Here is a 27,482-nt window from a genome sequence, read left to right on the forward strand (position 1 = left end):
TCAATCACCTACAAAAATAATCTGTAATAATACTAAATTTGTCATAATAGAAGTTTCCCCATTTTTCATAGGGCCTTCATACAGTATTGTATAAAATCAGGAGTCCAAATAATGGGATTAAAGGAACTATAGCATGTATAGCCACTGTTCAACCTTTTGTGACGATGGCATTATATATTAAATACATTTTTTTGGGCAGCCGTATATAAAATGGAATAGGATTTTTATAAGACAAGACAAATGAATTATAGCATGAAACCTGTAAATTATGAACCTTTAAATTTACCACTGGGTGATGCATGTGCTAACCATATTCATTTATTAAAGAAACGAGTGAAACTGACTGATTTGTCCCACAAACAAATTATTCATGTAAAGGTTAAACATTGAATAATTTTTTTTAAATCTATAACACGAAACTTAAATGAACTTGACAAAACATCAATATCTGATTAGCATGTCCTTGTCTGTTTATTTATATTTATGTTTAATGCAGGTCTTATCATAAAACCCATCAGCAGTCTATGTAGGTCATCTCAGTGTCCAGTCAAAAATATGAAAAGCTGATAAGACTCTAAGTTGCCTTCTAGATATCATTTTAGTTACTTTTGTGATATGTTTGCTGTCTTTTAAAAACCTGATCTCTTTTTTCATTTTTTTAAAATTGCATGACATTGAAATTGTATGTAAATCCCTTAATCAGCTCCATAGCATGTGTCCTAGTGACATATTTAGCTTAATAAATAAAACATGGTCTTCTACATCATACCTCATCTGGCAAAAAGCCTCTCATAAAAAATAAGCTTTCCAATGTTACATTGATGTTCTCAATTTTTCCAACTGTGACATTCTTGTCAACTTTGTCCCACTTCCATAATTCTGAAATACCTTTAAACAGAAATAATACCTCATATAACACTGCATGTTGATAACATAATAACTGTAAGAGTTCATTGTCTTAGATTCATATTGAATGAATGTCATTTGATTACTTTTGTTACCAGTTTGCTATCTCATTAACATAAATATATATCTAACATATCCTTTTATTCATTAATGAGCCAATCAAGTCAATACAACAATATAGACACACATTGTGGCATATCAACAAATTTCATGCATACAAAATACATTAAAGAGGGGCGAAAGATACCAGAGGAAAAGTCAAACTCATAAATGGAAAATAAACTGACAATTAACACCATGGCTATAAATGAAAAAGATAAACAGACAAATAATAGTACACAAGAAACAACATAGAAAACTAAAAACTGAGCAACAAGTTCCTAATCAAATGGCAAAATCAAAGGATAAAGCACATCAAATTAATGGACAACAACTGTCATATTCCTGACTTGGTACAGGCATTTTCAAATGTAGAAAATGGTTGATTGAACCTGGTTTTTCAGTACTAAACCTCTCACTTGTACGACTTTCGCGTCAAATTTAATAATATTGATAATGATGCATGAACAAAACAAACAGACACAATCGGTAAAATGTCACAAATAAAGGTAAAAAGTCTAATTTGGTAGGTCACATTCGTAAAAAGGGAACAGGACTGCAGTTACGACACAAGGAACACCTCCGATATCATCTATATAACAGATATTCCATTTAAAATGCTATCAAAATGTATCTGGCCGGAAAGTCTTAACTCATTCACTTTTCATTCCACCAAATATCAAATAGCAGTTACAAGTGTCACATTTATTTTTTTTGTCCCTATATACTCTATTCAGTCGTTATCTTTAATTGAGACTAGAGAGTGAAAATCTTTACTTCAAAATTGCATTTGCTACTTTAGAAAATTAACCAAAAGCACAAATTTTGCTATCTTTTTGCCATTAGAATGTAATATAGCATAAATAACGTGTTCTATTTTTATCATACATGTGTAGTTTCAATTCAACCATGGTTCTAAATTTCGATTTCAATTTCCCAAAAAATTGCAGACAGAGTAGAAGACACCTGCTTATTTTTCTACATGTGTTGAAGGATAAAGTTGAACACTTAGAGTTGAATGACATAGTTTTATCTTATTGAGATAATTGTTAAAGTGACCAATTCTTAGTTTCTGTGTAAAGTTTTGTGACTGAATCTGATGGGTTTTTTGTTGTTGTTTTTGTTCCTCAACTTGTACTCTAGTGGTCGATTATCCCATTGGTATCTTCTTACTTTTTAGATGAGTATAAATCATGTTCTAAAATATTCAATAGCATAAAAAAAGAACATGTCAGAGTTTTCCTACACACAAATTCACATGTCACCTATAAATTTTTTGTAACCTACAATATTCAGTAACTCTACTAAGTGTACCTAAAAACACAACTTACAGACTTTTGCCAATAGGTCATCTTCATTCATACTTGGCAGTGGGGTTGCTGTATACATAGTAGATTCTGAATCATCTGATACATTAGGCGGTATTACTTCAGATTTTGTTCCCATACTTAGAAAATCTCCTGTCACACTTTTTGTATTGTCATTTCTTGTTGCTGTCTTATCTTCATCCTTAAACATATAATAAAAACAAAATTGCTATCTGCTTCATTTGACATTCTTTTTATCTTTTGAATTGTTTCAAATTTTGCCATACCTTGATTTTTGATAGCTTTCATACTTTATATATACTTATATAGGTTTTGCTCATTGTTTAACATAGTGTTGTTAATGTCAATAACTTTGGTCTCTGGTGGATATAAGTCTCGTATCTTGTTTCTTATACTTGATTCTGAGAAAAAAAGGGTTTTATAAAACATATATCTTAACCTTAAGGTCAATCTTCTGTGCAACCTTAAGATGAAGGTATTTTCAAGTAACTTTTTTAGCTGCTTGAGCTTTGAAAACCAAATTTATTATCATCTTACAGCTTTCGAATAACACCCTTCAGATGTTCACAAGACATAAAAGCAGTCAGATATCAGAATTTCTATTTTGTAATGTGTTTTATGTATTAACCTTCTAACTACTTGTGTTTAATGCATAACTGCAATACCTGGTATTATGGTTTCATTTTGAAACTTTGCATTGTTATTTAAAAATAAGACAAGGTCTTTCCCCAAATGGTATTTTGCTTCATGATTAGTCTTGTGAAAATGTGGGTAACTATTTTTTTGGAAAGTCCATGGCTCATAACTAATTTGTATATGTTTGTCCCAATTATTTATTTTTATTGAAATTTTTGAGCTTGTTATGACAGAGCCTTTATATCTTACAACACAATATGGGTTTTGATCATAATGAAGAGCTGTACAGTGATCTAAAGATGCTAAAACCTATTCCATATTCATCTGATCAGCAATCATATGTACCACATTCTTTTAAATTTTCACATTGACATAAGGAAGTGGTAATGTCTTTAATAAAGTGCCCATACCAATAATAGCATACACTAAGAGATATTATGGACTTATTTATTTCTTTGTCATAGATTGAACAAATAAAGGAGTAGGTCCAGTAAGATCCCTTTTTGGCCCCAAAATATAGCAGTTTTACAAAACTGTTAAAATGCAAACATTTAGCTATTTAATGGACAGTAGAATGCTTCTGCTTCATAAATATGGGCTGTTTTTTGACAATACAATGCACATATATCGGGTACTAGCACCAATAAGTCATGCTAAATTACTGAAATCTTCATAATTCTAGCATTCCAGTTAAATTTTAGACGGTTTCCTTGTAAAACGAAAGTGGCCGCATTCGTGTTCATCTAAATATTGGAATGTAAGTTGTATTTAAATACATAACATATATAAAGGTTGAGGATGAACACGGATGCGGCCACTTTCATTTTTGACAAAAACCATCTGAAGAGTGACATTTTTCAGCATATTTGGTAGATTTTTCATATTTAAGCTTGAATCGGAACGTTTTTAATGACTAAAGTAGTTAAAATCTTTCACATAAATTAATTGAATCAAATGAAATAGACACTTAAGTGTTTATAAAGTGGTCAAAATCTTTCGTCAGATGAATCTGAAATTTGAGGCAAAAATACTCCTTTGTGGTTACCAACCAAATCCACAAATATTGGTATCCAACAAATGACATACCCGTAGCCAGGGGGGTTCAGGGGTTTGGACGAACCCTCCCTTGGAAACAAATAAGCACTGTTAAAGTCAACGTTCTGTTTGAATTGTGACTGTTAAAGTCGAGTTTGTGATTCCAAATAACCAAAATAACCAATAAATCGACATATCTATCTCCTTTACCTTTTTATTTGCATATTAAGATAATCATTAAGACTAAGACTAAGTTAGTCTGTTTGAACTTACCAGAGAAGTCCTAATATATACATCATTTTGACTGTTATAATCATCCCAAATTGGTAGCGACCACTGAGTTTGTCTGAAATAGATTACATTTGTATTGCTTTTAATGTATTTTCAACACCTTTGCACACCAACTAATTTTGAACAGGATACATATTTGTTTTGTTTTTATCAATAAAAATATAGTCTTGAACTATATACTCCTTAATCTGTTTCTTCAAATAAGTTTCATATACTGTAAATTCAGAAATTATTGAGAGGTTTTTATTATATCATATTAACTAAAGGCTCTAAAGAAGCTATGATATATGGGCATATCAAACAAAGGACACTCTCCAACACTGAAGACAAGAATAGACTTCATGACAAAAATCTCTATATTTATTTGATCTTGTATTACTGATCTATCAGTATGACTGTTTAGTTTCTTTGGCTTATTAATAGTTCTTGCATTGCTGATCATTTTGTGATTTTAGGTTTTTATATATCTATTATAATTTAAATCATATCAGGCATTACAGAACAAAAAATGTTTCTCTCTAAATAACATAGTTTTAATGATAATAGGCATAAATGAAAACAAACAAAAATGGTAAAATTTGTCAATTATGGCCAATAAGTCCTATAAGAATTTTTTGTAACAGTTTCGACATATATGGACAATAGGTAGAGCTCATTATTCTTTGCTTCATTCAGATTTTCTCTATTTTTAACAGTTCAAAAATAATAGACAAAACTTGCATTCTTCCCCTTATATTCTATTAACCATGTCAGCCATGTTGGTTGGTTAGTGGAGTCAACTGACACATTTTTTTTTTTAACTAGGTACACTTATGATGATTATGGCCAAGTTTGGTTTAATTTGTCTCATCAGTTTCAGAGGAGAAGACTTTTGTAAAAGATTACAAACCAGATGCTCTGCAGGGCGCAGCTTTATACGACCGCAGAGGTTGAACCCTGAACGGTTGGGGGAAGTATAGACACAACATTCAAGCTGGATTCAGCTCTAAATTTAGATTGTAATTAAATAGTTGACACAGCATAGGTTTCTGACACAGAATGAATGTGGTCTAATGAACTTAAATATTTTTTTTGCCTTTGAGCAAATATTAATCCTCTCAAAAAAATGTTTGAAGAAATTTTCTTTTTATTTATGAAATCTGAAATGAGAAAAATTTAACCCCCCACCCCCATTTGTTTTCACATCCCCCTTTCCCTTTTTCCAAAACTGATCTCAATTCAAATTTCTAATGGAGTTTGCAACAATAACTATTCATTTAAATACATCATAAAATATTAAAATGTAAAATAAAGTGCTTGTTATCACTGAATGGTAAAGATTGTTTTAATTTATCAGTTGGTAGAAAAAGTGAATATACATTGTATATTGTATAAAACAATGATTTAAGTTGATTCAACTACTATTCTGGACAAAGAAAGATAACTCCAATTAAAATATTAATTATATATCTGTATTGTATAAAACAAAGATTTAAGTTGATTCAACTACTATTCTGGACAAAGAAAGATAACTCCAATTGAAATTGCAATTAGATATTTCTTGCTATTGCGCAATACTGAGTATTTGAAAATATTTGCTATTGCACAATACTGTGCAATTGAAGATTTCTTGCTATTGCGCAATACTGTGCAATTGAAAATTTCTTGCTATTGCACAATACTATGCAATTGAAGATTTCTTGCTATTGGTGAATACTGTGCAATTGAAAATTTCTTGCTATTGCACAAAACTTAATATAATAATTTTGGATCCTGATTTGAACCAACTTAAAAACTGGGCCCATAATCAAAAATCTAAGTACATGTTTAGATTCAGCATATCAAAAAAACCCAAGAATTTAATTTTTGTTAAAATCAAACTTAGTTTAATTTTGGACCCTTTGGACTTTAATGTAGACACTTTGATAACGGGACCAAAAATTAAAAATCTACATACACAGTTAGATTTGGCATATCAAAGAACCCCAATTATTCAATTTTTGATGAAATCAAACAAAGTTTAATTTTGGACCTCGATTTGGACCAACTTGAAAACTGGCCAATAATCAAAATTCTGAGTACATTTTTAGATTCAGCATATCAAAGAACCCAAGGATTCAATTTTGTTAAAATCAAACTAAGTTTAATTTTGCACCCTTTGGACCTTAATGTAGACCAATTTGAAAACGGGACCAAAAATTATGAATCTACATACACAGTTAGATTCGGCATATCAAAGAACCCCAATTATTCAATTTTTGATGAAATCAAACAAAGTTCAATTTTGGACCCTTTGGGCCCCTTATTCCTAAACTGTTGGGACCAAAACTCCCAAAATCATACCCAACCTTTCCTTTATGGTCATAAACCTTGTGTTTAAATTTCATAGATTTCTATTTACTTATACTAAAGTTATTGTGCGAAAACCAAGAATAATGCTTATTTGGGCCCTTTTTTGGCCCCTAATTCCTAAACTGTAGGAACCTTCCTTTTGTGGTCATAAACCTTGTGTCAAAATTTCATAGATTTCTATTAACTTAAACTAAAGTTATAGTGCGAAAACCAAGAAAATGCTTATTTGGGCCCTTTTTGGCCCCTAATTCCTAAAATATTGGGACCAAAACTCCCCAAATCAATCCAACCTTCCTTTTGTGGTCATAAACCTTGTGTTAAAATTTCATTGATTTCTATTCACTTTTACTAAAGTTAGAGTGCGAAAACTAAAAGTATTCGGACGACGACGACGCAAGACGATGCAGGACGACGACGACGCCAACGTGATAGCAATATACGATGAAAAATTAAAATTTTAGCGGTCGTTTAAAATAGTTAAAAATTTACTATGAAGGACTAAAACTCCTTATTGGGTTGATTTTGGTCATTTTGACCTATTTCAGTATTTGTAGATTTTACTTTGCTGAAAAATTTTGCTGTTTACAGTTTATCTTTATCTATTATAATATTCAAGATAATAACCTAAAATTGCAAAATATCCTGAAAAGTACCAATTCAGGGGCAGCAAACCCAGTTTGTATGATGCGTGTGAAAATTTCAGGGCAGATAGATCTTGACCTATTTAGGAACAATTTTACCCCATAAGATTTGCTCTTAATGCTTTGGTGTCAGAGATAAAAGCCAAAAACTGCATTTCACCCCCATGTTCTATTTTCAACCATGGCAGCTGCCATCTTGGATGATTGGCATGGTTATCAGATACAGTTTTTAATCTAGATACCCTAAAGATTATTTTGACCAATTTGGTTAGATTTGGCAAAACAGTTACAGAGGAGAACATTTTTGTAAAAGTTACTGGACGATGACGGACAACAGACCAAGTATGATGAGAAAAATAATGCTTTTAGTCACATCTTACATGATGAACCTTTTTAACAATTACCTCGTTTTAGCATGATAATAGTACACATTGCCTTCCAAGTCGTTGGCACTTTCCCAGTTTGGTGGGAGTGACGGAACTCTCAATTTTGGTGGTGGAGGTGGTGGTGGTAGTACTGGAATATCATCTTGTACAATTGTCTCAGTACATAAAACATTCTGTGATAAATCTGGTAGTTGTTGTAGCTGTTCAAAAGTAAAAACAAATAAAAATGTCTTCAAACTTTTCATAAAACAGATGCTCGACTCCCACTATCAATTTCTTTATTCAGTGGACCAAGAAATAAGGGTCAATACTCTAATTTGACATTGAAATTAGAAAGATCATATCATAGGGAACATATGTACTTAGTTTCAAGATGATTAAACTTGAACTTCAAAAACTACATTGACCGAAAACTTTAACCTGAAGTGAGCACTATCATTTTCTATGGTCAGTGGACTGTGAAAATAAGATCATACCAAAAACTTAAACAAAACTTTAACTTAAAGCGACACAGATGGATGAATGAACGGTGAACAAACAGATGTAAGGACAAACAAACAAATTGAGAAGGGACGCACAGATGCAAAGACAGAAAAACATAATGCCCTTAAGTGGGGTATGAAAAAAAAAAAGAGATTTGGTATGATTGCCAATAATCACTGCTGTAAATGTGATATCCATAACTGCAGTTACGTATATCAAAAGATGGCGGGCAATGTTTCTGGTCAATCTTTCTTTTGTCAATTCTGTTATAATTCTGTATTATTCTTAGGTATTTTGTGTCTTTAATAACGTTATCTAAATTTGAAACTGATATACTAAGCTTTTTTTTCATAATTCAACAGCTTATAGCTATAGTTGAGGAACATTCGTACCAAATATCGAGATGATATTGGTAACTGAAGAAAATAAATTTGTCAATGACATACGTAACTAAAAATATTGATATCTGTAACTAATTTTATTTCTAAACAATTCATTCATGTTTGAAATGAATTGTCAACAGTTATCAAAATTGTAATAAAAAAGAATCTGAATTGTTCTTTGAAGTCTTTATCAATAGTATGTGAAATTATTGATCAGGCTTCCTATTCTGTATTTCTATATAGTTAGTAGCATACATAATGAGCTAGAGGAAGGACATTTAAATTTGGTAGCTCACTCAGTATTAAAATCGAATATGTCATGTAGAGAGAGTGTTGTTCTCTTTGCAAGTTAATATCTATTTGAGGGGTATAAAGGTGGCCTATTTCAAGGACAAATTTTCATCTCTATCCAATTTAAAATCATTATTCAGTGGCAGTACAAATGACACAGATATTAACATTGATAGGTCACCGTACGGCCTTCAACAGTGAAAAAACCAAACCGTACAGTCATCTAAGTAAAAGCCCTTAAAAGACAAATGTAACACAATTCAAACAAGTCAACTAATGTCCTTTTTTAGGCCACACCAATCTAATTCCTTGTTCTACAGACCATTTTTTTTCACAACGTAAAAAAATATTTTTTTCAATATATCCGCTTCTTGCATCGGGAAAGAATTCATGTCTTTTTCCCACATCTTTTTTTAGAAACATTGAAAAGATAAAAAGCAATCGTAAGAGCATTTTAGTCAAGGTCAATGCAGCCTTTGGACTTTTTCATGCATTAACACAGATTTATTATCAAAGTCAACAAATAATGATGTCAGATATTCATTATTCTAAATTAAAGAATGCAGAAGGAGAATTGTTGCCTTCAATATCATTTGTGGGTGGAACAAAACTATCCATATATACCCACTGCATGTTTATGCGCATGTCCTGAGTCAGGACCCTGTTGTTCAGTATTTGTTGTTTTTTGGCGTGGTTCATAGGTATTTCTATGTTGGTATATATATTAGGTTGTTGGTTTTTCTGTTTGAATTGTTTATCATTTGAGGTCCTCTATAGCATGTTGTTTAGTGTGGACAAAAGCCTCATGTTAAACAGTATAACACACAATAAAACTAGAATGTACACACTTTTACTAATATCTCCCCTCCCCCCAAAAAAAAGAAAGAAAAAAAAAGACATAACCTTGTTGCTAGGTATAGGTCATATCCTTGCCTGGGAAGGACTCAAGATATCAATCACATGGCAATTTAATGGAGATCAATTAAAGCAGTTGAAATAATTATTCAGTTCAAGATATGATGCCTCAGGAACTTTATTGTAATCAGAGAACAACAATGTGACTTCAAAAGGGGAAGGTGGTATCTTAATTTTCTAGAAAAATATCCTGATCCCAAATTTGACGGGAAACAAATTCTGAATCCAGATTACCCCTTACCTTATATTGTAAAATATTAAAAAATATAATTTGATTGAAAAAAGCATTGAAAAATTTGATAAATTGACCGCACTTTGCATGAAAAAAAAAACAGTCTCAGACAAAAAACCATATCCCACCACATTGAAGTTGAATGGTTGCCTAATACAAAAAGTCATCAATTTGCTTCAATTAAAAATAGGCATGTCTTAGTGAACAGGGGATAAAAGCACTTGGCAGTTGATAAAGTAAAGAAATGTCAAAACACAAGTAATAAATCAAATTTTATACCATCTTGTTTTGAATAATATTGTCAGAACCTATGATTTTATGTTTACAAAAAAAATTATAATCGTCGCATTTAATTTTTAAACTTCGCCTAAAAATAAATTGTAAATTTAAAAAAAAAAATTGTAAATTTATTTTATTATTATTAAAATTTTCAAATCGCTCGCTTGCCCCAATTTTTTTTGAGAAAAATCTGTAAAACAATAACTTAAATTGGTGTGCCGCCTTAGATACAAATAAAATATCGAAAAACAAATATGTAACACAGCAAAGAAAGACATCCACTGAATTATAGGCTCCTGACATAGGACAGGCAATACAGAATGTTGCTGGGTTAAACATGTTAGCGGGCGCCCATGCCTCCCCTAACCTGTGACAGTTGTGTAACAGTACAACATAAGAGAAGACTAAACAAGAGGCTGTCACAACGACAGCAAACCCGATTTATTAAAAAAAAAATTTGTCCTGGCAATATCACAAGAACCATAACTGATGAACGGTGAAAGTGAAAATCGTCAATATCAAATTTGACCTTCATTTTGTCATCAGTATCAACATATTTAAATTTGAAAGAGCTTAGGTTGAATGGTTCATGAGTAAATGCAACAACATGAATAGAAACGCCATTTTTCAATCTTTCAAGAACCATAACTCCTGAACGGTAAAAGTCAAAATCGACAGTATTGAACTTGACCTCCATTTTGTCATCAGTAACAACATATCAAAATTTGAAAAGCTTTGGTTGAACAGTTCATGAGTAAATGCATGGACACGACTGGAAATGCCATTTTTCAATCTTTCAAGAACTCCTGAATGGTAAAAGTCAAAATCGCCATTCTTGAACTTGATCTCCATTTTGTCATCAGTAACAACATATTAAAATTTAGGAAGCTTTGGTTAAATAGTTCATTAGTAGATGCACGGACACGACTTGAAACACCATTTTTCAATCTTTCAAGAACCATTTCTCCTGAACGGTAAAAGTCAAAATCGTCATTCTTGAACCTGACCTTCATTTTGTTGTCAGTAACAACATATTAAAATTTTAAAAGCTTTAGATGAATGGTTCATGAGTAAATGCACGGACAACATTTGATTGCCGCCCCAAATCAATAACTGACATTTTTGTCACAAAAATCCGGTTAAAAATCAGGTGATAATGCTCTACTCATCAGGTGGATACAAATCAAAACTAATCTAACAAAAACATAGTGGATGTGGGAGAGTACTTGTACATCCCATCAACAAAAAGACAATAAGTACAGATCTGAGAGAACTAATACTTACTGAAAGCTAGTTTCAAGCCGATAATAAATAATAAAACAAATGATGCGTTTAAGACAACATTGAAACTCAACAGTTACTGATATCCTTTTAAAAAGTTTGTTTCAAATATCAGTCGAGACCACAATTATTTCGTAGTGCATTTCTTTTAGAACATAAATGAAAATAAAAAAAATCCCACCTGCGCTTTCTAGAAGAAATTTTTACAGTGTGTTGTACTACTTTTAGGACAAATTATATCAAAATTATAGAAAACTTCATTGGCTCTAACTCAAAATATGGACGATTTTATGTTTAGGGCGTCTTGAAATCTTTTGTCAGCTTCCGAAGTGCTAATTTTAAAACCTTTTTCAACTGGACCAAATCACTACTTTCCTTAAAAAAAATTTACAGTGTAATTTCACCCCCTTACTTGCAATTTGAGGCCATGGAGAAATAAATTTGGAAGGGGTAAAAAAATTAATGGTAAGTAATCCACTGTCAACAATAGGGACTATATTCAAGAACAACAAAAATCAAGGGACGACAATTGTGGTCTCGGACCAGTCTATACAGTTACCTATATCCTCACGAATTTTAGGACTGCTGATTTTTCCATTAGCGATTAAACTATGAAAAAAACCTTTGTATTTCATTTTCAAACTTGCGTTAAAAGAGACACAAAAACCTGAAGAATAATACATAACTATTACAGAATTGACAAAACAAATATTGACCAGAAACATCGTCCGCCATCGTCTTTTTTTGAAACAAGACTTACATTTTCAATATTTTCCCACTATGCTACATTTCAAATTATCCCAAAAATGTAAAGCAACAAAATAATGTCAATCCAAGTTGCTTTGAAACTTATTGGCTTATAATTACTCTGAATTAGTCAAATTACCTCAAAAGTGTAGGTCTGGCAATTAATTAATTATGTCAATGTTTGTCAGATAAGACATATTTCAACACCTGATGTAATTTGATATAAATATTTTTAATTTCATTAATTGATTGATTTTTGGTGTTTTAACGCCACTTTTTTGCACCACATTTCAGCAAATTAGTGGGGGCCAGTTTTTATTGGTGGAGAAAGCCAGAGTTGCCTAGAGAAAACCACCAACCTTTGTAGGAAAACTGACAATCCTAGTCAATTAAGATTGGAGTCAAGTGCACCCGCGAGAGCAGGGTTCGAACTCACAACCTCAGTGTTGACTGGCTAGTGATTACAGTAGTAACTACTTAGACCACTCGGCCACCAAAGCCCCTTATAATTTCATTGATCTAGTCCTTTAATAACATTGAGAAAGGAAATGAGGAATGTGTCAAAGAGACAACCGGACCATAGAGAAGCCAACAGCCAAAGGCCACCAATGGGTCTTCAATGCAGCGAGTAACTCCCATACATGGAGGAATCCTTCAGCTGGCCCGTAAACAAATATGTTACTAGGTCAGTGATAATGGACATCGTACTAAACTCTGAATTATACACAAGAAACTAAAATTAACAAGAGTGCACACGCTGAAATGTCTCGCCTTCTTTACTAATCATTGATATTATGCTGATAGTCCTAAATATAAAGCTTTACTACAACTATCACATAAACTTAACATGATCCAGGAAAATGAGGTTAAGGTCATATAAACCAAACAAGTAATACATGTATATCTTACAATCATTCAATACACTAAATATAGCTGACCGATTGCTTATACTTTCTAAGATTCAGACTTAACCATGAAAACTAAACATTGACCAATGAACCATGAAAATGAGGGCAAGGTCAGATGAACAATGCCAGGCAGACATGTACAGCTTACAATTCTTCCATACAACAAATATAGTTGACCTATTGCTTATAGTTTAAGAAAAACAGACCAAAACACAAGTATAAAGCTTTTAAGAAGCTAGCTAATGCCACCACCGCCGCAGGATCACTATCCCTATGTCGAGCTTTTTGCGATAAAAGTCGCAGGCTCGACAAAAATCATACAAAACTGACAAAGGCCAGAGGCTTCTGACTTGGGACAGGCCTAAAGATGTGGCGGGGTTAAACATATTTTTTTAAATCTCAACCCTCCCCCTTTACCTCTAGCATATGTAGAAAATCAGTTTAAGAGAAGACTGAGTCTGATGTCAGAATAAGTAACAAAAGAAACTAAAAAAAATGACAATAATACATAAATTAACAAAAGACTACTAGAAGTTACTGACATGCCAGCTCCAGACCTCAATTAAACTGATTGAAAGATTATATATGGCTTCATCATATGAATATCAAGTACAATCCCTCCCGTTAGGGTTTAGTATTAATTATACCATCATAAAATATATGAAAAGAACATAACCCGTGTCATGCCAACAACTGGTTTTAGAATAAATATGTTTAATTCTGATGCAAAGACCCTATAAGTGAATCAATATTAAAGCCAAAATATGCAATCTTTATTGACCTGACAACAGTATCGTAACAATATGCCTTCTGAATAAATCTGCTTATAGCTTTTGAGCTGAATACTGACATTTTTGTGCTTTTTAAAGAATATTACCATAAAAGATTGGATGTGAAATACCTATACATATAAGAGGTCTACATGTTGAGCTACATTTACAAATTATGTCTGTGTACCGATGATAAAATTTAGTTAATGTTTTGACTAGTTTGTGATAACGAAAATCCTGGTGTAATAATTTTTTAGTAATACATAAATTTTTCTCGCTAAAATCTAATATGTTGTTGCATACACGAGCGAATCGAACAAGTTGAGATATATAAAAACCGTAAGATATATAGTTACAAGGGAATGTCACCATCTAAAAATGGATAATTAACAATAGGAAATGAAAAATCATATCTTTTATCATAATTTTTTTATTAACCTTCCGGTTAATGATATAAATATCTAATCTAAGTTTTTTTTAATGAATGAGTTACATCAGTTGACCAATGGTGTAAAAGATGTATTTGATCATTCTGTATTCTGCATCGTTGTAAAGTGATTATTATTGTGACATTAAAAATATATGGTAAAGAGCACAAATTCATTAGACGTCTATGGACTTTAAGCTCTTAAGATTTGTGAATACTTTACCTTTAAATGAAAAGATTTAAATAGATGAATTACTACTACTTATTTCAGTTTCCAGGTAACTACATGATATTTCAAACATACTTTTACTCTGTCTTTTAATGCCTCTTTATATTGCTGTTTAATTGTGTCATCAACCGTGTCAACTTCTAATTGATCCTCCATCACATCACTAAATATTAGATTCATATTTAATGCAGAAGATGATTCCAGCACAGTCTCCAAACCTGAAATCTCCTAAAATGTATAAAATAAAAAATTTTGAAATAAATATTCAATTCTATTTTTGGTAACCTGATATTCAAACATATCCTGCTGCGAATGTTTCCACCTGTCCTAAGTAAGGAATCTGATGTACAGTAGTTGTTGTTTGTTTGTGTAATTTATACGTGTTTCTTGTTTTTTATATAGATTAGACCGTTGGGGCCCTTTATAGCTGTTGTTTAGTGTGAGCCAAGGCTCCGTGTTGAAGGCCGTACCTTGACCTATAATGTTTTACTTTTATAAAATTGTTATTTGGATGGAGAGTTGTCTCATTGGCACTCATACCACATCTTACTATATCTATATAAAAATTGTTCACAGTCAAGAATTAAAATAAAATTTCTTATGTTCAACATATTCACTTTTTAATGACTCTTCACTCAGTGCAAATTGTACCATGAAAAACCCAGAAATCAAACTGCCTTATTTTGACTTAAACTTTTAAATGGAGGGGTTTTAAAATGGTTAATACTAGTCAACAAAAATACTGTTGAAAGATTTCATAACTACAAACTGATGTCAATGCAATGCCCAGATTACAATAAAGAACAACTTGAAACTATAACCCTGTCTGTTAAACACAAATGATGCCGCCACCTAACCTAAGAAATTATAAATTTAACACTATGTAAGATAATGTAACTCTTTAGGCGGAGATAGCTGGACAAACCATGATCTCCTTATGCAGCGTATACCAAAAAATGTCAAACTACTTGTTAATTTCAGACTTTTTCAATTTGAAAAAATAATCCAAATCCTGTGGCTATGTACACCTCCATTATGTGTTTCAACGTCCTACAAAAGATTAAAGCTGTATCTCCAAAACTGTAGGAGCAGATAGCTGGACAAACCATGATTCCTTTATGCAGCTAGTTCCAAAAAATTAATAAGCCAAACTTACTGTCTGAGTGTCATTTTCAAAATATTAGAATAAAAAATAAAACCCTTTGGCCATGCACTTCTTAATATATTGTGTTTCAACACTCCAAAAGGAAGAAATAGCGGGACAAACAATGTATCCAAATCCGGACGGACTGACAGACAAACGGACAGAAAATGCAGTTCATATTTGACAATGATAAAATGAAAGTGAAAGTAAAAGTTAATAAGAGTTAAACAATAGACCATGACTAGGGGGGCCCAAGTCAAAGTGAACTGCAGTTATTTAGCAGTTTATTAGCATTCACAGTTCCCACTTGACAGCAGTTATTTGGCAGTTCATTAGCATTCACAGTTACCAAATATAAGGCAATGATTAATTTGCATAAAGGCATTTCAATAGCATTCCGTAGCTGTTTCTTAGCAGTTTATTTAGCCTTCACAGTTCTTTGGCAGTTATTTTAAACGAAAAATTTAAATGAGATCTGAATATTCATGAGAACTGCTATAATAACAGCTATTAAATAATGAATATTCATGAGAACTGCTATAATAACAGCTGTCAATAATGAATATTCATGGCAACTGCTAAGTTATACATCCTAATATGGTTTTATAAACTGCTAATAACTGCTGTGGAATGCTATCAGATCTGCCAAAAGTTGCAATACAAAAAGGTGATACATGAATACCGGTAATCAATATACAGTGTACAAGATACGAAAGCAAAAATTATTAAAATTCTTATATTTTACTGTTAGTCTTTGTGAAATTTCAAAAAGTTGTACTTAAACTTATATTTGTAATTAGAGCAGTAACTATCCTATCTCCAATAAAGGACTTAATTTTAAGGGAACGTAAACAAAAATGTGAGAAGCACTTACTTTAGGTGGTCTTAGATCCCTTATTAATTATGTTAGTGGCCGTAATGATATAGGATCAATTAAAAAAGCACTTTAATTATCAAGACTTTTAAAAAAGCAACTTATTGAAGAGATATTACTGCTAAGAGGCTAATTACTACCTTGACTAAGTGATTTTCAAATTAGAAGTTATTTCATTTATCATTATTTTATTACCAAACACGCCAAATGTACTGTTTTTATTCTATTCAATGTGGAACAAAAGACAACAGTTATATCCTCTTTCTCTTTTGGAATTTTAAACAAATAAATTCTTGATACATGTAATATATATTATGTTTCTTTTTTCTAAAACAAACTAAAGTAAAATTATATATTATAAATTAATTTCATTAAATGGATTGTTTGGACAATTTTAACCAATCAGCTATTCACAGTCTACTGGTTTACCTCCCCCTTTTTTCAACTCTTGAATATGATAAGATTGTTTTTTTAACAAAATAATAGATTAAAATAATATTCATATCTATATTTCTTTCAAATAACATCTTGAGCTGTAAGTATATATGCTAACATTCTATTACAATCCTGTCAACATCAGATATTCTATTTAAATAAACAACAATCCCCCTTTTTTGGGCTTTCTGTATGATTTCTGTTTCCCCCTTCAAAGTTATGTCAGATTTGAGAATATACAAAAGCATTAACTATAACTTTCAACTTACTGTACTGCAGGTATGTAAAAGTATTCAATTCATCCAACATTAAGCTTATATTGACAAAAATACACTTTTTCACTAGCAAGTATTTCCACACAACATGGAGCCAAAATGCACATTTGAAAATGATCAAATTGTCTTCAAATAAATGTTTAACTTCAAGCTGAAAACATAGCCAGATCCAAGCATTTTTATAACAAAGAATTAATAGGTCAACTGCTATTGAACTGCTGTCATAACTGTTGTCCCGACTGCTAAGAGGAATGCTAAGATGAATGCTAAGACGAATGCTAAGCTGAATGCTAAGACGAATGCTAAGCCGAATGCTAAGAAATGGTAAAATGTGGCAGTTTTTCAAACTGCTATTGGATTGAATGCTTAGAACAGCTAAAGGACTGCTAAAAATATGAAAAACTGGTAAATAACAGCTAAAAAACAGCTAATAATAGCAGTTCAGTTTGACTTGGGGGTAGGCCAAATATTATCCATGAAAATGAGATGCCACTAATCTTTATACAAATGCATACTAATAAAGATTGGCATACCACTAATAGTTCCCCTCGAAATGACCTAATCACAAACTAATTCATGTAAACAAAGCAAAATTTTCAGTCAATAAATCATGACTGAGGGGGCAGGGCCAAATAACCTCTGTGGAAATGAAAGATGCTCATACAACTACATACCAAATATTCTTTACCTACCACAAGTAGTTCACCATAAACTAGACCTAGTCGCAAACTAAGACAATTGTTGACGCTGACACTGGAAACAGCACACCTATGTTACGCTTTTTGACTCCTTCAAGGCAAGACAAAAATGGATAACACCTCACTGGACATTCTGTACCATTTCAACTGGCTCCACTCTGAATGAGGTACTACTTCCAATTGCGCAAGGAATAGTTTACGTTGTCGTTGTCAAACCAATAATTGTGACGTAACCTCATACAAACCGCATTTTATATACATCATCACTTTTTACCTATCATTAAATTGTCCTGAAGCCGCTACCATAAGTGGTGAAACATGTAGACCAGAATAAAGCATTTCCTTATAGTAAAAAGTAAAATCACAAAAATAATGAACTTAGAGGAAAATCAATTCGGAAGTCCATAATCACATGGCAAAATCAAATAACAAAACGTATCAAAAACGAATGAACAAGAACTGTCATATTCCTGACTTGGTACAGGCATTTTCAAATGTAGAAAATGGTGGATTAAACCTGGTTCTATAGCGCTAACCCTCTCACTTTAATGACAGTCTCATCAAATTCTGCTATATTTACATTGATGCGTTAAAAAAACAGACACAATCAATAAAATAGTCAAAATATGGGTACATCAGTCATCATTGTATAACAATTTTAAAAGGAACAATTTAACAGAACACAAAAAAATCTACTATCTACGAACACATTCATTGATTTGAGTGTCTGACGTCAGAAAATTTAATATCCAGGATCTCGATGTCTTTTTATAATTTTATTTTCCCAAAGTTTTAAGACAACCACAGCATACTTCTGTATCCGTCCCGATTACTCTGCTAGCCTGTATGGTTAAAAGTTGTTGGCTCACTTGTGTAGATGATTTTACTTTTGTTTAAACAGTCTAAGGAAATGGAATAACTAATATAACTATTATCTGTGGATGCAGTTTACATTTGTCACTTAATTCTGCTGTTGTTTTATATAGATTGTGATGAGAGTACTAGTATATAAGTAAGTGTTGTAGAGTGTAATAGAGTGAAATCCCAAGTCAGGTCAACTGACATAACACACAACAAAAAAATATGTGCTACATGTATCTGCAAAAAAGAATGATTACTAAAGTTAAGTTCTACTTACATATTCTGCCCTTTTGTTTTCTTTACTATTATTCCTTTTTCTGCCTAATGAATTACAAAAATAATTCAACTACATGCATATACAAGTCAATCATTCATGCGATGGGCAATCAATTTCAATTCTTAAGAATGAAAGTTCTTCTGCATTTAGGTTTGTAGACCCAATAGGGCCAAATAAAAACAATCAAATCAATGCAACAACTCAGCTCAAGACTTACGTCCAATAAATGAAATGTCCTTACTGTGTCAGATACCTACACTATACAAAGAAAACAATGAAGTTTCTGTTTATCTAAGTCAGTGTTTTTCAACTAATCATTCAGTACTTTCTACTAGTTCCTTTACTACTTAAAAAGTTAAATAAGAACACTAACTATTGTAATAATGCATATACAAATAATGGAAGAAGATATTTTTGGAGTGTTCAAAACTCTCTTGATGTTTTGGACAAATTGCTTGCTTTTGATTGTCCTTTCAATTTGGTTGATATTTATGAACATTGGACTCTACACTAGACTACACTCCCACATATAATTGTGTCAAACAGAAGGTTTCTTATCTAATCAAATGGTTCTTTGAAAATGTTTTCTGTAATGAAAAACATAAATTTGATATTATTAAATATTTCAAAACTGATTAAAAATAAAAGCTGGGCTGTTAAATGTTTCCCCAAAAGAACTTACTTCAAACCAATTTGATATAAACAGCAATAACTGTCCTTTTCTAGATTTGGATATAACAGTTTCACAAAGGAACTCTTTTCAAAAAACTTACAACAAAAATAAGAGACTTATTTTGTTCCCTATTGTTAATTTACTTTTGAAAGGTGTTGTTCCCCTTGCTCCATCTTACCGTGTTTACTAACTTGTTTGCTATGTTCATGTCAATCATGTTCTAGATATCAAAAAACATTATCTATGTGCAACTGGTCAGTCATCAAATCAGAGATTTTGTTACCACTCATTACTTAAAACCTTTACTTATTCTTTCATAAATATAAATATATTAGTCTTATTACATATATGTACACTACCACGAAGGCTACCATAATTGCTATTTGTCATGTTGACACAAAACAGCAGATTGGGACATGTATATCCTGTATTTTACAAAAGAGGGGAGAAACAGAGGGACAGCCAAACTCATAGATAAAAAAATAAACTTTCAAACTTTTTAGTTTTAATGTTTTGTGGCAAATATTTCAAGCATGTTCAGAAAAATCCTTTTAATTAACCAAATGTAGACAAGTACATTGGCAATAATCATTCATATTTATGCAATACCTGAATTATCAATATTCAAGAGAATTCAGTAATTCATGTTCAAATCTTTTTGGGACTAGCCAAGTAATTCTTATACATTTAGATAGTTTCATACCTATGTGACCAGGTTGTCCTACTTTAAATCTTCCACCTGTAAAGAAAATACATCAAACAATAATAACTTATCCTTTCTGTAAGTTTATATTTTATGAGGAAAAGAACCATTTTTTTAACATGTAGGTAACTAGGTTTTGTAAGTTTACAAATCAAGATGAAAAGATCTCAAAATTCAAATTAATTAATATATCCCACATTTGTATGTATGTCCCTTTCCAGAGTCAGGAACCTTGATATTAGTTACCATATGACTTAATTTAGTACAACCTCTATATTATTTGGAGAATAAGTTGTTAACGACAGATCAGTGTTTAGTTAAATTTATTCAAGAATTTTAAAGACTGACTGGACAATTAGGATATGTTTGAAAACTTAATGTTGGTTGTGTACATGTTTTAGTCAGTTTTGTTGATGGGTTGCTGTCTCATTAACATTTACCCTATAGCTCCTTCAAATTATGATAAACACTTATTTTATACAAATAAACACAAAATAAATCACAAATTGCCACACATAAATAGAATGCTTACAGTTACTGAAAGCAAGCTCAAATCATTGTTTATGTTGATTTAGAATGTTGATTCATATAACATTTATACAGCATATTCATAATTATAATGTTGAAACTTGTAACAACATAGGCATTGTAGTTTAATTATAATGTAATATCCATGGGTTTTGGTCGTGGTTGAAAATCATGCAGTGCCTTATTATTGTTTACATTCCCATCCTTTGGTTTCTGGAGAACAGTTGTCAGATTGGCTGCTATAACATAGGGGTTAAGAAATTTTGTTATAGTTCACTATAAGCCTAGGACTTGCGGTCATAAAACTTTCGAGCACGATTTTTGTACTCAGACTCGAGAATCAACCAATCAAAATACAGGATTTGGTGTTTCGACCATGATTTTTGTGCTCCAAGCCCTGAGCAAAGTTTTATGACTTCAACCCCAGGGCTAATTGGTAGCAGTATTTTACTAGCCCTGACAAAATCAGGTATCTACTGTCAAAAGGGATTCAATCATTCACATAAAATTGCAATAAATTATTCAGAAGGGGGTACAATCAGGTTACATTATATTTCCCTGGTTGCATAAGCAATGTACAATACCCCCTGTACTGACAAATCGATATTGAAAGGTTACAGGATCCACCCCGAGTTATTTGTTCTATTTTAAAACTTTTAAAAAATCAGTTCAAATTCTGGGAAACCCTGATGACATAGTCGAATCTGATTGGCTAAGATAGAATTGTGATGAGGGGATTTTCCACTTTCTATTTTGGAAACGCCAAGAATTTTTTGTTACTAGTCCTTCGGGCATATTGGGTTACAAATTTTGGTTGCCCGAGGCCTAAATGCTGTAGTCTCGGGCGTCAGGCTAGTGGATTTTTTAACCCCTGTAACAGTTTTCATGATACTTGTTCTTTTAAAGGTAGAATGATTTCATATATCATATAAACACATATACAATGTATATATCTAAGTATAAACATGTTACCTTTCAGTTTAGAAATACAAAATCTCTTCAGACTAACAAAGCATTTCTTAGTCATCTGAAAGCAAAATATTTTAATTTTATGCACCAACTTATAGTAAGATTCTGATGCATAATATATAACTTTTTTCATATCAAAATTATGTGACCTAAATGTGATACAACAACGACTTTTACAAGGTGGCAATGTAGATCATTCATGCAACAGAAACACTTCTGATGATGAAATATAATGACGAATAAAGGTTTTTTTGTGCAATATTTTGTAACAAAGAGCCAGTTTACATAGATTGGAATAAAATACAGTCAGTTCTTTCCAACTAAAAGGAAACCATAAGTATTGCAAATAAAAATCATTTTTCAATGTAACTTAACAGAATAAATACAAAAACTTGTCCAACTGATTTTTACTGTGACACCAAATTTTTAACACAATCCAGTGTTCAGATCATAATAGAAAACAAGAGTGCACACACTGAAATGTCTCGTCTTCTTTACTAATCATTGATATTATGTTGATAGTCCTAAATATAAAGCTCAATTACAACTGTCACATAAACTTAACATTAACCAAGAAAACTAAACATTGACCAATAAACTATGAAATTGAGGTCAAGGTCAGATGAACCATTTCAGGAAGACATGTACAGCTAACAATTCTTCCATACAACACATATAGTTGACCTACTGCTAAAAGTTTCAGAAAAACAGACCAAAACATTCAAACTTAACACTGAGCAATGAAGCATGAAAATGATATCATGGTCAAATAAAACCTGTGTGACACATATATAGATCATAAAATATTTCAATACACCAAATATAGTTAACCTATTGCATATAGTATTTGAAAAAAAGACCAAAATTCAAAAAATTTAACTTTGACCACTGAACCATGAAAATGAGGTCACAGTCAGATGACACCTGCCGGTTGGACATGAACACCTTACAGTCCGTCCATACACCAAATAAACAAGACCTATTGCTTATAGTATCTGAGGTATGGACTTAACCACCAAAACTTAACCTTGTTTACTGATTCATGAAATGAGGTCGAGGTCAAGTGAAAACTGTCTGACGGGCATGAGGACCTTGCAAGGTACGCACTTACCAAATATAGTTATCCTGTTACTTATAAGAGAGAACTTAACATTACAAAAAATCTTAACTTTTTTTTTCAAGTAGCCACTGAACCATGAAAATGAGGTCAAGGACATTGGACATGATGACTGGCGGAAACTTCGTAACATGACGCATCTATATACAAAGCATGAAGCATCCAGGTCTTCCACCCTCTAAAATATATAGCTTTAAAGAAGTAAGCTAACACCGCCGCCGCCGGATCACTATCCCTATGTCGAGCTTTCTGCAACAAAAGTTGCAGGATCGACAATGAAACTATAAATATTTCAAAATCTGTAGCATACATATCAAAGAAGTGAAACAGTTAGCTACTGCTAATTGATGAAATCCCCGCCACAACTGTACAATCTTAATAGTGTAAAAATATGATAGTGTTTTTGGTAAACAGGAAGTTGTTGAGTGATGAATCTGAAAAGCATCACACAGTATTATATATTAAGCTGACTCATATAAACCCTGAAACCAATTTCAGAAATCCTTGTAACAAACTTTTCTAGAATTGTCTGTTTATGAATTTTGAAATTAATTTAAGAAACTAAGGTTTCAACTCCCTCAGGCAAAGTAAACTCTGGATGAATTTAGCTATCAATTTTAGGTATTTTTCTCATAAAGCTCGAAGCAACGGTTTCGGTACTTTTATATCCTCAAATTTTTGGCTTTGAGTGTCCCTGATGAAGGTGAATCCAGAAAAGTGCTTCGGAAGCATGAAATTATAACATGTGTTGTTTTCAATTTTTTATTTTAATAATCAGTATGACTTTATCAAATAACAATAAAAGTAACTAAAAATCCAGGCTAAAAATAAGACAAAGGTATTTTGATTCAGTCATGGGCCCGCCATGTCGCTTGTGTGTTCTAGTTAATACTAAAAATAACCCATTGAGATTTTTAGGGGGCCCAGGGCCCAAATAGAAAAAAATCTTTCAAGATTAATGTGTCTCACCTGAAGTTTAGAAGACAGCACTTGCTCAGTAGGTGAACTGCCGTCACACATTTTCTTTTTGCTTTCAAGTAAACTAGATTCACCTGTTTGTAATGGAAATGCAAAACTGTATTAATCTCCCAAAGTTGACAACCTTGATTTCATGGAGTATAAATGGTAAGGTAAAAAAAAAAAAGCATTTAACTTCAATTTTCTTTTGAATTATTTGAAAATGGCAAACCAATGTTTGATGCCCAGATCAGGCTTGGCACAACCTGTCCAGAATATAACTTGTCAGACTTGCAGTCATAGGAATTGGGCTTTGGCATTTAAAAGAATCAAACTGATGAATCTTCAAATTTTCTTAAGAATGTTACATGAATTACAACATTAACAGGACAGATTATATTTTTGTCCGTCCTATGCTAGCTTAGAGGACTAGACCTGTCTGGACAAAACAAACTTTTTAGAAGCCCTGGTACACTTGTTTCATAGTAAAATTTAGCCATTTAAGTATATTAAACATAACTTATTTTTCAATTTGAAGTATCATACAATATTTCATTAATGGATAACCTATGCCCATGAATTCCACAAATTAATATATAATTGAATAAACTGAATCTGTCTAATCATATATGGTCTAAATAAAGTATAAATAAACTATTTGGAAGATATTTTGTTAATGAAATTTACTTACACAATAAACTGCCTTGTTTAAAATCATCCCTTTCAGTATATTTTAGTATGTTCTGCTCTGTTGAAAGTAAGTCAAGGTCATTCATTGATGGTGCATTATTGTCAGCAGAAAGGAAGTCAGAAGAATATCCAGGGTTTGTTGACTTGCCATGTGACAGAATATTTGAACTGTGTACATTAGAACTTCCACTGTCTTCATGGTGTACAATACTGTCATGACTGTCTAAAATGAGTAAGCACACGGAATCATGGCTGTACACTTGTTATATCATTTACTATAAATTTGTAAATTTGTCTGATGTTTCAGTTTGTTTTACTTAAACAGACCCTTAGATGCAATCCCTCGCAAAAAGATCGATAGAGTTTGGATGGGTACTTTTCTGTCATTTGAAAATAATCATAAATAAAAATTTAAAAATCAATTGAGCCATGCTTTCTTTTCTGTTTTTGATAAGTCTGATACCCATAGAATTGTTTTCTTTATTATTCATTTAAAAAGAAAAAGGGATTAGCCCCAAACTACTTAGTAACTGCATTCTAAATTCTGAGAAATACGCTGTGTTTCCCTTAATTACAAAAATTTGTTACATCGATCAACAATCAAAATGAAAGACTTGATCCATTGATCTCTGAATTTACTAATATAATTTCCCTCATAATTATGCATTGTCATTTAAGGGTTGGTATCTCAGTAACATCATAGCTAACATCTGATTACATGATTATCAATTTTTCTTTTGAAAAAACTCATCCTAGAAAAATGTTCCAGGATTGACATTTTAAAATTGAAATAACAAAATAATAACAAGTTTAATTTTTGAAGCAAGATCATAACTAAATGATACAAATTAAATATATGTACCTTTATCATCAGATTCTTCATCTGTGTTTGTTGTAGACTGTAAATGAAATTTTGATGAAAATCACTAAAATCTAAGCAGTATGTATTTGATCAACTTAAGAAAAGAATCAAACTATTTTTTAGACTTTAGGTAAGCAGAGGTTTTTTTACATGGAAAAAAGAACGCTGGTAATCCCTCTTTTCCAGATAGAAATATTAGTATCCATTAGTACCCATTATTAGGTTGTCTGCATATTGATATTGTAAAATATCAGCTCTAATAACTATATTGGCAAAATTTGACTTTTAAATAGACCTTGCCATGCTGATCATTTTTTTTCTGTAAATTGTTTAATATTTCACAGTGGTATCTTACTTTAACTTTGTTTAAACCTGTTTATTTACTTTTGACCTTCCTTATTTATCCCTTAAAAGTTATAAATTTCATTAACTATGAATTTGCATTCATGTATTAAAGATCAATGATATTTTATAGTGTGTTTTACTATGTTGTGATGTTATACTATTGTTTCAGTACAGGGAGAAGGTTTGGTACCATTAAAACGTTTAATTCAACTGCAAATGTTTGCACCTGTCCTAAGTCAGGAATCTGATGTACAGTAGTTGTCGTTTGTTTATGTAGTTCATGCGTGTTTCTTTTCATTTTTATATAGATAAGACCGTTGGTTTTCCCGTTTGAATGGTTTTACATTACTAATTTTTGGGGCTCCGAATAAAGCTTGCTGTTTGGTGTGAGCCTAGGCTCTGTGTTAAAAGTAATGTTTTACTTTTATAAATTGTTATTTGGATGGAGAGTTGTCTCATTGGCACTCATACCACATCTTCCTATATCTATTCTCTCTTAATATCATAGTTTTCATGATAATTGGCAACTATAGGCTCTCAAGAGCCTGTGTCGCTCACCTGTATTGACTGTTATTTTGAAAATCATGTAAAATAAGGTTAAAATCATAATTATAATAATAATAGTATTAGAAACCCTTATGTATATTGAGGTCAAGTTTGGTTTAATTTGACCCAAACTAAAACAGGTCATTTCATTGTAGTACTCTTACAATAGATATTATCATTATTTAAATTAGTTTTTAAGTTGTTTTTTTTATTTACAATTTTCCCTTAGGCTTCTATAGTAAACCCCTATGTTCTATGTTAGCCATTGCATCCATGTTGGTTATATGACAGGGTCATTGGATACAAGTTTCAATCATGATAGCCTATTGAAAAATTGTGGCAAGGTTTAATTCTTTTAGGCCAGTGCAGTAGTTAAGCAGAGAAGTTTTTTGTATAAGATTGCAAAAATTTGACTATAAACGGCAATTACTCCTTAAGGGGGCAATTATCAATTTTTGTCATGTTGACTTATTTGTAGATCTTACTTTGCTGAACAATTTTGCTGTTTACAGTTTATCTCTATCTATTATAATATTCAAGATAAAAACCAAAATCTTCAAATTTCCTCAAAATCAACTATTCTTGGCAGCAACCAAACAATGGGTTGTCTGATGCCTCTGAAAATATCCAGCCAGATAGATCTAAACCTGATAAAAATTTAAACCCATGTCAGATTTGCTTTAAATGCTTTAGTTTCAGAGATATAAGCTAACAAGAGTACACACGCTGAAATGTCTCGCCTTCTTGACTTAATAAATCATTGATATTATGTTGATAGTCCTAAATATAAAGCTTTATTACAACTGTCACATAAACATAACATTAACCAAGAAAACTAAACATTGACCAATGAACCATGAAAATGAGGTCAAGATCAATATTTAGTTGCCAAGCAGGCATATGTACAGCTAACAATTCTTCCATACAACA

The 27,482-nt window shown here is 31.8% G+C and overlaps 1 protein-coding gene across 1 annotated transcript; it reads right to left on the bottom strand.

The window, feature by feature from the left end:
* Positions 1-769: 769 nt before the first annotated feature.
* LOC134703651 (uncharacterized) lies at positions 770-25,698 on the bottom strand (the record flags this gene model as incomplete). Its single annotated transcript, XM_063563513.1, has 11 exons — positions 770-888; positions 2,337-2,514; positions 4,278-4,350; positions 7,672-7,853; positions 14,674-14,826; positions 19,163-19,206; positions 20,539-20,574; positions 22,039-22,093; positions 24,122-24,204; positions 24,801-25,022; positions 25,662-25,698. Coding segments are annotated over 11 exons (1,182 nt in total), but the record flags the coding sequence as incomplete, so codon positions are not given.
* Between the last annotated feature and the right edge of the window lie 1,784 nt (positions 25,699-27,482).

The sequence above is a fragment of the Mytilus trossulus genome, unplaced genomic scaffold (genome assembly GCF_036588685.1).
Source record: "Mytilus trossulus isolate FHL-02 unplaced genomic scaffold, PNRI_Mtr1.1.1.hap1 h1tg001158l__unscaffolded, whole genome shotgun sequence".
In the NCBI taxonomy this organism is placed as follows: Eukaryota; Metazoa; Mollusca; class Bivalvia; order Mytilida; family Mytilidae; genus Mytilus; species Mytilus trossulus.